The 14,361-nt window shown below is 43.8% G+C and overlaps 1 protein-coding gene across 4 annotated transcripts; it reads left to right on the forward strand.

The window, feature by feature from the left end:
• Window positions 1–1,686: 1,686 nt before the first annotated feature.
• LOC120540067 (uroplakin-1a-like) lies at window positions 1,687–14,196 on the forward strand. Of its 4 annotated transcripts, none has more exons than XM_039770534.1 (8): window positions 1,687–1,908; window positions 5,085–5,177; window positions 7,688–7,888; window positions 8,925–8,999; window positions 9,141–9,248; window positions 12,491–12,661; window positions 12,755–12,838; window positions 13,937–14,196. In XM_039770534.1, the coding sequence occupies exons 2-8, from the start codon at window positions 5,100–5,102 to the stop codon at window positions 13,979–13,981; spliced, it is 762 nt and encodes a 253-aa protein (XP_039626468.1). In that variant the 5' UTR covers window positions 1,687–1,908; window positions 5,085–5,099; the 3' UTR covers window positions 13,982–14,196. The 4 variants fall into 4 exon arrangements, with proteins under 4 accessions (XP_039626468.1, XP_039626470.1, XP_039626467.1 ...); XM_039770536.1 differs by having other exon boundaries at window positions 1,687–1,802; window positions 12,491–12,666; XM_039770533.1 differs by having other exon boundaries at window positions 1,687–1,802.
• The last annotated feature ends 165 nt before the right edge of the window (window positions 14,197–14,361 follow it).

Below are 14,361 nucleotides of genomic sequence, written 5' to 3' on the forward strand. Positions count from 1 at the left end.
GACAGCAGTCTGCTCAGCGCCCGTCGCTCTGCCACGGATGTCAAACTGTCCAGCTCTGTGCCTACAATAGAGCCTGCCTTCCTCACCAGTTTGTCCAGGCGTGAGACGTCCCTCTTCTTTATGCTGCCTCCCCAGCACACCAACCTGTAGAAGAGGGTGCTCGCCACAACCGTCTGATAGAACATCTGCAGCATCTTATTGCAGATGTTGAAGGACACCAGCCTTCTAATGAAGTATAGTCGGCTCTGTCCTCTCTTACACAGATCATCAGTATTGGCAGTCCAGTCCAATTTATCATCCAGCTGCACTCCCGGGTATTTATAGGTCTGCACAGTCACCTCTGATGATCACGGGGTCCATGAGGGGCCTAGGCCTCCTAAAATCCACCACCAGCTCCTTGGTCTTGCTGGTGTTAAGGTGTAAGTGGTTTGAGTCGCACCATTTAACAAAGTCCTTGATTAGCTTCCTGTACTCCTCCTCCTGCCCACTCCTGATGCAGCCCATCATAGCAGTGTCGTCAGCGAACTTTTGCACGTGGCAGGACTCTGAGTTGTATTGAAAGTCCGATGTTTTTTAGCTGAACAGGACCAGAGAAAGTCCAGTCCCCTGCGGCGCTCCTGTGCTACTGACCACAATGTCAGACCTGCAGTTCCCAAGACGCACATACTGAGGTCTGTCTGTAAGATAGTCCATGATCCATGCCACCAGGTGTGAATCTACTCCCGTCTCTGTCAGCTTGTCACTCAGGAGCAGAGGTTGGATGGTGTTGAAGGAACTAGAGAAGTCCAAAAACATAATTCTTACAGCACCACTGCCTCTGTCCAAGTGTAGCATAGAGATGATGGCATCCTCCGCTCCCACCTTCTCCTGGTATGCGAACTGCAGAGGGTTGAGGGCGCGGCAGACCTGTGGCCTCAGGTGGTGAAGCAGCAGCCGCTCCATGGTCTTCATCACATGTGATGTCAGTGCGACAGGCCGGAAGTCATTCAGCTCACTAGGACGTGATGCCTTTGGGACTGGGGTGATGTTTTAAGTATTCAGTTGACCTTTTTTATGTTAAGTTGATTTAGAACAAAATGGTATCATCCTTAATGAAATGATAAGTGTCAGTGTATCTGTCTGGTTTCTGTCTCATTCCAAAAGATGGCGCATCACAAACATTAACACTGCTTTTACGAATCCTATATCAAATACCATTTAGTAAAGATATATGTATTGCATAGAGCACTGCAAAATTCAATGCTGGGTATAAATTAATTACTTACATTACAAACCATCTTAGTCTGTCAGCACAGCTATTGTGAATAAATTGTTTCCATTTGTTAACTTTTAAATTTCTTTTCAATGTTGGACTTAAATGTGATGTGATATTTTTATTATGTTCATGAATGCAAATCAATAACTTCACAATGAAATCTTTTTTATGAGTTTAATTTTGCAAACCTGAGTGATTTTTTTTAATCACATAGTCCACATAAGGGTTGCTATGACTGCGGTGGGCTGGCGCCCTGCCCGGGGTTTGGTTCCTGCCTTGCGCCCTGTGTTGGCTGGGATTGGCTCCAGCAGACCCCCATGACCCTGTAGTTAGGATGTAGCGGGTTGGGTAATGGATGGATGGATGGGTTTCTATGACTACATTAATCGTAAAGTTGCGCCATCTTAAATGGAAGCCCGATCACGTGACTGCAGCCGGCTGCGGTTTAATTTTACGCGGCAGAGGAGACGAGTGAGGCGCCCCGGATTCTAGTCACTCATTCAGCGGGGTGCGCGACAACCGATTCGTTTGGACGTTTGTAATCAAGGTAAATTCTTCAGACCGGTTTCAATTTAAAACGTTAGCTTCCGTTACGACATTACGGCTTTAAAGCTAATTGCTTCAATTGAGGGTATCAGGTGGCCGCTGCACGGGTAAGTCTTTTCGAATCGTTGATTCGCCTTTGGCGTGTAGATCGTGGTCGCCATCCTGTTAATCTCATAAAACGAGGCAATTTTAAAAATGGTTATTCATGTTTCAAAAGTTAAATTCATACATTTGGGAGCCTTTCGCACGTCCATAGAGAAAAAAAAAATATGAAAGTCGCCCGATTTATTTCAAATAACGAGGCCAGTGCCGCTACACCGCAGTCGAGTCACTTACGTGTCTTGGCTGGCGCTCTTCTCCTTGGCCTGTCTATGGAGGGATATTTCGGACACAAATAAATAAATAATGCATGCTCGAACAAAAACTAGGGTGAAACTCGGGTATCAATGTCTCACGATGTATATCTGTCGTTGCGTATTTCTTTAAGAATTTATGTCTTATTTTTTCAGTTGACACCTTATTAAAGCTGTCAATGTCACTCGTCAAAGTGGAGAGGGTGGGCTCTAGCGAGTCCTGTTTATTTCTTTCAGAGGTCTCACTTAATATTTTGGTCTGGAGATGGCCTGCCCCCCACCCTGAATTAGATATTTATTCAGTTTACATTGATCAGTCTATCTATCTATTATATAGTGCCTTTCATATCTATCTATCTATCTATCTCAGCCTACCTATCTAAGAGGACAGCTATTTCCATCATGGCCGTATGGTGAATATGATTCTTAAGGCACGGGGCTTGAAGTAGGTACACAGTACTGGTACCCCTTCCAGTTTCAGCATAGGGTACTGGCACCTTTTCTTAGTGTGACACTGATTAATGTCACCTCTTTGTGAATCTTCATGGGGGACCACACCCCAACAATTTGATCAGATGTCACTGTATCTCTCTTAACAGTGATTAAAGTGTAACCATATTTCTGGTGATAACTCGGAGTGCTTTAACAACCAAGTCACGTGCTTGTACAATTTTTAGATGAAAAAATACTTTTTGAAAATGTCGATAATCTCTAATCCAAAATGGTTTGATCTTCTCGTTCCTTTACCTATTTCTGCTGTGTGATCTCTGGCAGGTGCAGGGACTGACGCAGAATTTTATGATTTTATGGTGCAACACTTGAGCCACAAGTGGGCTGTAGTGCCAACTTCATCATAATGTAATATTATATTTCAACAGTTTAGGATTGCTTGTAGCTGGAGTGTGTCCCACAAACTCCCTCAATTAACCAAGGAAGGAAGGAGGGAGGAAAATACATGCAAACATGTGGATGAAGTGTACACAGATAATGACTGGGCTTGGAGTTCATAAGATGACCGCGCTACCTACTGCACCACCTTACCATCTGTGACACTCTCTGAACAGTGTGTGTGACAGCTGATTGTACAATACAATAGATAGATACTTTATTAATCCCAAGGGGAAATTCACATAATCCAGCAGCAGTATACTGATACAAAGAAACAATATTAAATTAAAGAGTAATAAAAATGAAAAAAATTAAAATAAAATTAATGTTAGCATTTACTCCCCCGGGTGGAATTGAAGAGTCGCATAGTGTGGGGTCTGCTCAGTCTGTCAGTGCAGCAGGACGGTGACAAATGTCTGTCACTGAAGCTACTCCTCTGCCTGGAGATGACACTGTTCAGTGGATGCAGTGGATTCTTCATGATTGACAGGAGTTTGCTCAGTGCCCGTCTCTCTGCCACAGACGTTAAACTGTCCAACTTTACTCCTACAATAGAGCCTGCCTTCTTAACAAGTGTGTCCAGGGTTAGATACAATACAATACAATACAGTTCATTTCTGTGTAGCCCAAAATCATACAGGAAGTGCCGCAATGGGCTTTAACAGGCCCTGCCTCTCGACAGCCCCCCAGCCTTGACTCTCTGAGAAGACAAGGAAAAACTCCCAAAAAACCTTGTAGGGAAAAATGGAAGAAACCTCGGGAAAGGCAGTTCAAAGAGAGACCCCTTTCCAGGTAGGTTGGGTGTGCAGTGGGTGTCAAAAGAAGGGGGTCAATACAATACAATACAATACACAGAACAGAACAAATCCTTAATACAGCATAAAAATAAAAATTTTAGAAGTACGGAGCAGATTTTAACAGTAGATGATATCACATAATAAGATTTGGATATTTTTAGAGTCCTGGAGACCTCATCCATCAAGCTGCCTCCTCATTTGGCCATTCCACGGCTGAAATAGCACTAATCCAATGAAAGGACCACTCTATCCCATGATTCCTGTGATCCTCCATCAGGGATTACTTTACGTTAGGCAGGCAAACAACTTGCCAGGTGGGCCGTGGCACCAATTGCCACATTTGAGTACCGAGAACAGAAACAGAATAGGTGAGGGTTAGTATTCAAATATGACTGTCATGTTACTTCTGTTTTACTGCTAATGACTAACAACAGAGGTGCAGTCTGTACAGTTAATCAGCAGCTCTAGTCAGGGTGTGCTAAACTGAAGTCGTGAGTCTTCAGCCGGGATTTAAAGGCTGGGACCGAAGGGGCATCTCTTATAGTAGCAGGCAGACCACTCCACAGTTTAGGGGCTCTGTAACTAAATGCTCGACCTCCCACTGTTATTTTATTAATGCTTGGAATCCTAAGCAGACCGGCATCTTGAGATCTTAATGTGCGCTCAGGTTTGTAAGTCATGATAAGTTCAGACAAGTAAGCCGGACCTCAGCCATTTAATGCTTTATATGTTAAAAGGAGGATTTTGAAATCTGCCCTAACTTAACTGGGAGTCAGTGTAAGGATTTAAGAACTGGAGTTATGTGTTCGTATTTTCTTGTTCTTGTAATAATTCTTGCAGCCGCATTTTGGATTAACTGGAGGATTGCTATAAAGAACAGTTTGAACATCCAATGAACACCACATTGCAGGAGTCAATCCTACTAGAAATAAATACGTGAATTAATTAATCCGAATCCTGTTTATTTAGAAAGCGCCTTATGGATTGGATCCTTTGCCCATTAACTGTGTGAAGAGGTTACAAAATGGATGGCTAGTGAATATAAAATCTGGTTGCTTTTTGCAAGGGCTGCAGTAAAATGTTTAAATGAACTTTAATCCATTTTCATAGAATTGTATCAGAGATGTATGTTTGTCACATCATGTCATTATCTAACCTGCTTAATCCAGACCCAGGGTTGTGGTGTAAAATATATGTATGTGTGTAGATATAATTTGATTTTTTTGCATATTTTGTAAATTTTAGGCAAATTTATTTGAGATGGCAATGAGTGATGAAGAGAAAGGAGGCTCGGTAGGATTTAAAGCCTTGCTGGTCTTCTGCAATGGGATTATTGCGGTAAGTGCAGTTTTTTCCAGTGCCCCCCTTTACCTCAAGTGCCTGTCTTTCATCTCCCATGATGCACTTCTGCTTCTAAGTGTCCCAGTACTCAGCCCGGAGATCAAAAGTCCTAAATGTTCAGTCCAGTACTGTGACCGGGACATCTGAGAGAGATGACCGTCTGCAATGTAACAAACGTACAGCAGCCTATAAAGCAGAGACCTTGTCTGTTGATCTCAATGCTACGTCTTCTTCTTCGTCGTCTTCTTCTTCTTTCGGCTGCTCCCGTTAGGGCTGCTAGAGCAGATCATCCAATCCCAATACTAAGCATATTTAATCAAGTTATATTTTGTCTGCTATCCTACAGAAGTCCAGTCGTCTGGAGCCTGCTCTGGTGGTCACATTTCTTTGCTTCCCTAAGAAGCCTGTGGACCCCCGTGATCTTGTTTGGTTTATTAGGTTTAAGGATATTAATTGTGGTCCTGATCACATTTATATAAATATGGGCTTCAGTCCTGTTGCTCACTCCATCATCATCCTCCCCTAACTAGAAGATGACCACATATTAGGGTAAAACACCCCCATGAAAGATGCCCACGGAGCGGGTCTAAAATGATTTAACGTACTAACTCAAAAGCGGGACCACTCGCATGTCAGCCATACCATCTCTATACTGGCCGCCCCACAAAAGTAACTGGCGCATTCCGAGGACGTGGCTGCATTTAAAAGTTGGCCAGACGCACAAGGACACTGTGTGGACCGCGGTGAGGACCGGCAGATGTGCTTCTCTTTCATCCACGTGCCTCACTCCAGTGCAGGGGTGTCGAATTCCGCCTTTCCTTTAATCCGTTTTCACTGCTAATGAACTCCTTTTCCATTCCATTTTAGTAGCCCTGTTTTTAAGGATTCAGTCCTCTGATTTGATTTGTTTCTTCATTAAATGGCGGCCAAACAGAAACGAGATGTGAAACGAGCTGACAGATGAGCAGCTAAACTGGGGCTTCAGACTCCAGGTGTGTGTGTGTCTGTGCCCTGTTGTGGACTGGCGCCCTGCCCAGGGTTTGTTTCCTGCCTTGCGCCCTGTGTTGGCTGGGATTGGCTCCAGCAGACCCCCCGTGACCCTGTAGTTAGGATATAGCGGGTTGGATAATGGATGGATGGACTCCAACCAGTTTCACTCCAACCAAATCCTTAATGAGAAGCCGATTCTTGCTGTTAATTAAACCCATCCATCCATTTTCCAACCCGCTGAATCCGAACACAGGGTCACGGGGGTCTGCTGGAGCCAATCCCAGCCAACGCAGGGCACAAGGCAGGAGCCAATCCTGGGCAGGGTGCCAGCAACCGCAGGGCACAAACACACACACACACGGGACAATTTAGAATCGCCAATGCACAAAACCTGCATGTCCTTGGACTGTGTGAGGAAACCCACGCAGACACGGGGAGAACATGCAAACTCCACGCAGGGAGGACCCGAGAAGCGAACGCGGGTCTCCCAACTGTGAGGCAGCAGCGCTACCCACTGCGCCACCATTCAAGAGTGAGATGTTTAAAAATTACTTTGGTGCCACGCGGACCTCCGCACAACAACTGATCATTGCCTTTACTTTTTAGTGAAGAGCTGGCTGGTTGGACAGTTGGACAGCTCGACTGGGGTGCTAATGAGCTCCCTGGCATCCTAAGTCGGGCACTGGGCCAAGCGAACCCATCCATCCATCCATTGTCCAACCCGCTGAATCCAACCACTGGGTCACGGGGGTCTGCTGGAGCCAATCCCAGCCAACACAGGGCACAAGGCAGGAACCAATCCTGGTCAGGGTGCCAACCCACCGCAGCCAAGCGAACGTCTCTTTAATGTTCTTGTTTGGCGTTGTGCTGGTTCTCTGTCGCCCTCTGGTGGTTAGCAATGGAGCTGCAGCCTTTGAAACCTCCAGTAATGGAGGCCTTTTATCCTGTTGGTTCGGACTTGTTGTTACGACCTACTCTAGACTTTTGTTTTTATACTTTAACTTGGTGTTTAGTTAATGGACTCCTGCCCTGATTACCCACTTAATAATTAACTCGCCTGGGTTAGGGGTGCGGTGTAGTTTTATAAATGAAGCTTCTTTGGGGTGAGTGAGAGAAGGACAGAGCAAGATATGGAGAGTCAGGGTTGGATGATCTGGCTTTGAGTTTTTGGTTGCTTATTAAAGAAACATAATTGTAAGGTAGCCATCTAAGTAATAAATGCAAAATGTTTGTATTTCTCTGTAAACTTTGAAGTTACTTATCTATGTGAGTTCTCCCGCCTTGCTTGTTTTGTGTAATTTTCTCCATATTTTGTGTGTTGTGTTTTTTTGACAATAAATGGAGTCTGTTTTTATTTATTTATTTATTTAGTGTTTAGTCTCGCTCGCTCGCTCTTCTCTCTCGTGTACGGCCTACTTACACATCGCTAGACTTGTTCTGGTAGGCCGTAACCCTTGTGCAGTAGAAAGTGCTTCAGGTCTTCTGTTTTCTCACAAACGCATTTGCTTTGTCCACAGCTCTGTGGTCTGACGCTTTATGCGGAGACCATCTGGGTTGCAACGGATGCCTACAAGGTGTACCCCATCGTTAGTGTGACTGGGAAAGATGACATCTTTGCTGGGGCCTGGATTGCCATTTTCACAGGCTTCGCTTTCTTTTGTACGGCCGTATATGGGATATTCGCATTGATTCAGGAAACTCGTCCGATGGTGGTGGTGGTAAGTGCCAGTTTGGATCTTCTCTTTGCAGATATTTTGGAGAAGGCTCACGATTGAACCGAATGTTTCACTTTTTAGATTACCCAGCGGCCCTTGGGTTTGGCCACATAACTTTCATGGTCTCTCTGTGTATTGTGTGTTATCGTTCATATCTTTATTGCCTTTCATGTTTTTATAGAGAGTCTCTTTTCGCACCTTTCATTTCATACCGATCTGGCAAGTAATGCCTTTGATTTCTTTGTACTGGTCATGTGGCACCTGTGTATTATACAGATTATGATGGGCGGCCATGGCCACTACCTGGCCGGGACGCCAACAGAGTGCAAGGACCGGGGGGCATTGGTGAGGCAAGACCTCCCCTGGGACACTAGAGGGCAGCCCGCCTGGGTGCAGGGCATGCTGGGAGCTGGAGTTTGGTGTATCCTTGTTGGGGGGAGTCGTATAAAGGACCACCAGCACACCTGGGACCTGAATAAGAGGAGCCGCTCACTCCATTCAGTGGCCAGAGTCGGGAGGAGACCACCGAGCCGGAGCAGGAGGGACTGTGTATTGGTGTGTGTTGTGCACCTGAAGCTGTAAATGACCCCGGTGTTATGTCGTCCTGCCTGTGTGCGTCTGGGTTAGGGGGGCTTCACAAGATGTAAAGGTGTTGGCATATCTATCATAGTGTCTGTCGTATCCTTACACAGAGTCTTGGGTAGTCGTGCCTGTCATGGCTCCCTTTTGGCTGTTCTGCTGTGCCTTTCATACCATTTGTGCAAATCTTGTTCCTATTGTTCTATTTTGACTTTCTAACCCATTTTTACTGACCTGTCGTGTTGTCACATCTCTTATGTGACGCCTTTTCATATTGCTGTGTTCTATAATCGGTACCTTTTATACTTCATACAGTGCCTTTCACATCTATTGATGTCATCCATTTTACGTCTACTTGCCGTCATTCGCTTTCGTGTAAAGTCCGTGCGCTTAAGAGCTCGTTGGGTCGTCTGCGTTGCCTACTCTTTAATGACTCGACCATTTCTCTCCTCCTTTTCAGTATCTCGGGCTCCTGTTGATTGTCTACATTTTTGAATGTGCCTCCGCCATAACGTCCTTCACTCACCGTGACTATGTGAGTACTGCTGTGCCACGGCTGACCTCTCTACAGATGGCGATGGGCGCCTTTGATTTTTTTTTTGCACACCCTGGGCAGACATTTTGGTCTTCGGCCAATCCGAGCAGACTAACCACAGGCCTGTGTCTCTCCTTCTAGATGGTGTCCAGCAGCAACCTGATCAAGAAGCAGATGCTCCGATATTACACGGACAACTCGACCCCAGGGCAGCTGATTACAAGTACCTGGAATAAAATCATGTTAGGGGTAGGTAGATCGAGGCCGTCGTAGAACATCCTACCAGTGCCACCATTGTTTATGTTCATACCCTGAAAAAAAAAAGGAAATGGCAGGTAGTCCATCCATCCATCTATTATCCAACCCGCTATATCCTAACTACAGGGTCACAGGGGGTCTGCTGGAGCCAACACAGGGCACAAGGCAGGAAACAAACCCCAGGCAGTGCGCCAGCCCACCACAGGGCACACACACACACACACTAAGGACAATTTAGAATCACCACTCCACCTAACCTGCATGTCTTTGGACTGTGGGAGGAAACATTAAATCTCCACGCAAGGGAGGACCCGGGAAGCGAACCCAGGACTCCTAACTACGAGGCAGCAGCGATACCCACTGCGCCACCCCAATACACAATAATCCATCCACCCATCTATTAACCAACCCGGGGGTCTGCTGGAGCCAATCCCAGCCAACACAAGGCAGGAAACAAACCCCGGGCAGGGTGCCAGCCCACCGCATGGCAGGTTGTTACATTTAAACAAAAATGTTTTTACTTTGTCACATGTATTGTTTATGTTCCACTTTTGAATATAACTCGATCATGTTTAATTTATTGAATCTTAAGGAGTGTATAATATGCTAATTTTTTTTTAATTTTAAAATTTTTTTTTTTTTCATTTTTATCACTCTTTAATTTAATATTGTTTCTTTGTATCAGTATACTGCTGCTGGATTATGTGAATTTCCCTTTGGGATTAATAAAGTATCTATCTATCTATATCTATTATATAGTGCCTTACTATCTATCTATCATATAGTGCCTTTCACTCTATCTATTATATAGTGCCTTTCGTCTGTCTCTCTCTATCTGTCTGTCTATCTATTATATAGTGCCTTTCGTCTGTCTGTCTCTATCTATCTATCTATCATATAGTGCCTTTCGTCTGTCTGTCTGTCTGTCTGAATAGTTCTATTTAGTCCTCACCAAGCAGATTCATCGTCCGCGGAAGTTGGATAACCTGGCGGTCACGTCACGTGACTTTCAAAGAAGGCGCAGGTGGCGGGTGAGAGTTACTGTCGCCAGTGAAGAGCAAAAGGTTATTGAAATAAAAGTTAAAAAACACACGAGAAATATTCAGATATTCATTTAAAACACTTCTTCACACATGAGACTAACGATACTCCGTTTTGCGTTTAATCCTTGTATTCTCTTTTAATGATTGATCAGACTACGCTCGCTAACTACCGTCACAAGTCAGTGAATGTACCATTACGTTTTATTACGTTGTCTTGATTTACTCGCTTAGTGCGGCTTCGTTTACATACTTAAAAAAAAAAAAAAAAAAAAAAAAAAAATTCTGACTTACGGGTCAACTACTTTCAGCATTAATAATAATATGAAGAAGTAGTTACATTTATTGAGCGCCTTTCACAAACCCAAGGTTGCTTTACATACAGAATAAAAAAATGTACAGAGATGACAAAAGTTCGTAGAAGAGGAAAGTTTTAAATCTGAACTGAAAAGTGCAGAAAGAGGAGCAAACTCGGAGAGACTGAGGAAGAAGAGGGGCCAAAACACGGAAGGACCTGAGAGTCTGGTGTGTGGGGCAGCAAGGAGAGGACTGCGCGAGGACCTGAGAGAGCGACAAGGAGTGTAAGGAGCTGAGTGAGGCAGAGAGGGGCAAAGGTTATGGAGGGCTTTGAAGGTAAGAAGCAGAATCTTGAATGTAATCCTTGATGGAACCGGTAAGCAGTGAAGATGGGAGAGAGCAGGGATGCCGATGAGGAGGGAATTCCAGTAATCACTACGAGACCTTCTGAAACAATGAAGCAGAGTTTGAGCATCAGACAAGGACAGAAATGGACGAAGACGAGCAATGTGGTGGAGATGATAGAATGAAATTGTGGACAGAGACCTAATGTGTAGCTCAAAGTTAAGTGACGAATCAAACAAAACACTAAGATTTCTGACAACAGAAACAGACGTTGGATGCCTTAGAAAGTTGGGAGTTTGGACCTACCAGTAACACTTCAGTTTCATTGGCATTTAGTTGCTGTTCATTAGTATTATTATAACATTGCTCAAACGGATAAATACTATTAATACAGACAAATAAATAATACATCCGAATACAATGCAGTTGGCGAATTTGCTCGCTTATAGGGGGAAAAACAAAATTATGAAAGAAGGTGCCAAGCAGCAATTTTTGCACTTTATATTTGACTAATATTTACTGTATAATATATACCGTTACATAAATCTAAATACATGTATTTTATATCGCTCTATCCAAGTGCATATTTAGTTCTACATTCGCATGACATTCTGGCACAGCCAAAGAAGCGATCTGCTTGTGCGACTGTTGTACATTTCAGCGTTTGAGTACAGTAACAATCTTTTGTATTTGTGTTGGTTTGTATTGTTTTTACCACATAAATAGTTTTGGTATAAGCAAACCTGTTTATTTCTTATCAATAACTTTGAACATGAACTATAAACTGATACTGGAACAAATATATATAATTGACAACTTAAAAAGGTTATAGCTAAGTAACTCGGTAAGGTGCATTTTTTAAAATATTTATTAAACCATTGTTAAAATATGCTTTATTGACATGTTCATTTAACATATTAATTTAACAGAATAAAAAAGTTTCATTTTATATAGATATATCATGTTGTTTCAGGACATATTACTTTAGTGCATTAAGCATAATTAAATTATTTTTGATAAAAACCATTTTATTATGGGCTATATATATATATATATATATATATATATATATATATATATATATATATATATATATATATATACTATAATATTTTTATTTTAATGTGACATGTCATTTTTTTCACTGTATACTGAAGCCTTTCAGGAGGATTGAATGTATCCAGAGTGACTTCGTTTCTCCTTTTTAATACACAATTAGCGCACTAGAAGCTGAAGTGACACCTCGCCTATGAAGTCCACAGTAGGGACGAATCCTTGGTGACCGTCCAAAGTCTTGTTCATCAGGCTAAAATGAAGTCTTCAACCAACTCTGTAGAAGCAGGCCATGCACACCTGTCACCAAAGTGGCTTCCTTCAGCTAACAAATCATCGTTCTCATTGTTATCGCTGAATGTCTCCTCCTTTGATTGTTCTCTTTAAGTTGCCAGACCTGAATGACATGCCATGTACGTTTTTCTGACTTGTTTGATCCTGCAGTTTTTATTGGAAGTCTAAATAACCGAACCATCTTTTTCTTTCACCTTCCATCAGCAACAATGCTGCGGCACTGATGGCCCCCTGGACTGGGTCAACTACAACTCCACCTTCAGCGCCACCAATACAGCGCCTTGGCCTCTGAACTGCTGCGTGCGACTGCGCAACTTCGAGGTGGCCGACCAAGACGCCTGCTACGCCGGAGATGTCCGCTACGTGCTTACAAACGTAAGGTCCGCGCAGAGCTGCTCACGGTGATCCGAGACGAACCTTTAAAGGCGGCTCCCCTAAATCGCCCTAATCGTTATGTTTTTATTTCAGGGCTGCTTCAGCTACATTGCATATTCCATCAATCGGTACACCTGGGGGGTTTCCTGGTTTGGATTTGCCATCCTAATGTTTACGGTACGCGGCTCTTGTGATTTAATGTTTTGGTGATTTCGTGTGCCGCGTGGGGGCGCAGTGGTTAGCGCGGCATGGTCTCCGAATCGAGCCTGGCGCGCAGTTACTGTCTGGCTGTATTCGTGCGCGAGGCTCGGGTCTACATCTGAAAGACGTGCCTGTTTCATTGGCAATTCAAGAGGGCCTTGCTTGGTTCTTATAGGTGTGAGGGTAAAGTACTCGGTAAATATAATGTAAACCCCCAGGTATCCCACGCTGTCGGTCTTGAACGGTGCGTGGAGTGAAGCGACGAGGCAGTCAGCTCGGGCGGCATTGTCGTGTAACTTTTTTAACATTTATAAAATAAAACACAAGTGAAGTGCGAACGCTAAAACTTACATACCCATTGTGCCTTCTTTATATCCCACCTTTTAAAAATCGAGAGAGATAACAGGAGCAGAGGTAGAGAAAATACAACTACAGTACTGTACAGTGTAACAAATGTGAAGAGTACAATCATCAGCTATTAAACATGGTGAACAGCAGAGGGCGATACTTGTGCAGTTTTTAACAGAAGCTCATTTGAGTGATGCTTATACTTCGAACGAAATTAGACTTTTAAAGTGTATTCAGAGTTTACTGTTAATTTTACTTTGTCACGTCGACGTCGGTGCTTTTTACCATCGTTCAACATGTGAACATTTAAAGAAAGGAGTAACGCCGATCTACGGTGCTCTTCGGAAAAGACGACCCGTTTTGGAAATGTCTGCTGCGACAGAATGAGAAACAGCAACGGGCCATTGAATTAAATAACGGTTTTAAATAACAATTTAAGAAGTTTTGGGTCCCTGGCTATGCCGGTCATCTGTTTGCGCATTTCACATGTCGTCGTCGTCATCGTCGCGTTTTAAGGTTGTGTTTTCAGGACTCTATTTAAAAGAATCGGGGTCGTCGATGCCACTACATGAATGACCAATCAAGTCGCCAATGTCCTTGGAAAAGTGGAACAAACAGAGGAAGTGCCGATGCCCGGGGGGGTTGAACTTAACTGAGATGTGTGCCACCTGACCAACATTAGTTTACCTAATTTTTATATATATATATATTTTTTTTCCTCTCTAGTTGCCAGTGATGCTCTTGGCTATGCTCTTCTATGTTCGCATCTGAGGTTGTTTATGGCGCAGAGCTGAAGGAATTCAAGTCTCCTGAGGCAGAAACACGAGAGGCAAGACAATCGGATGACACCCTCAGACATTGTGCTCTTATTCTAGAAATGTATTCTGTGGTGTAAGCTACTGCGCTGCACCCTCCGCAGACTTGGCACAAACCTTCGATCTGAAGACTACACTGTGTGTGTGTGTGTGTGTGTGTGTGTGTGGCTGCGGGGGCGCCTATTTACATAAGCGGCACTTTAAAGGGTGCACGGGAATGGGGGTGTGGGGGGCACCTGCTTGTCACTTGGATTTGCTCCGAACGTCTCACTGTGGGCACGCAAACTCTTCAGAGCGAAGTTAATAAAAGCCCCTTCCTTCTCCACAACAGCAGTT

The sequence above is a fragment of the Polypterus senegalus genome, chromosome 12 (assembly GCF_016835505.1).
Source record: "Polypterus senegalus isolate Bchr_013 chromosome 12, ASM1683550v1, whole genome shotgun sequence".
Classification (NCBI taxonomy): Eukaryota; Metazoa; Chordata; class Cladistia; order Polypteriformes; family Polypteridae; genus Polypterus; species Polypterus senegalus.

What these genes read in the sequence shown, in the direction of transcription:
- LOC120540067 (XM_039770534.1), top strand. Translation starts at nt 5,100, where the DNA reads ATGGCAATGAGTGATGAAGAGAAAGGAGGCTCGGTAGGATTTAAAGCC. An exon ending in CTCGTCCGATGGTGGTGGTG is followed by an intron (nt 7,889 to 8,924) that starts GTAAGTGCCAGT and finishes CCTCCTTTTCAG; the next exon opens with TATCTCGGGCTCCTGTTGAT. An exon ending in TCCGCTACGTGCTTACAAAC is followed by an intron (nt 12,662 to 12,754) that starts GTAAGGTCCGCG and finishes TTTTTATTTCAG; the next exon opens with GGCTGCTTCAGCTACATTGC.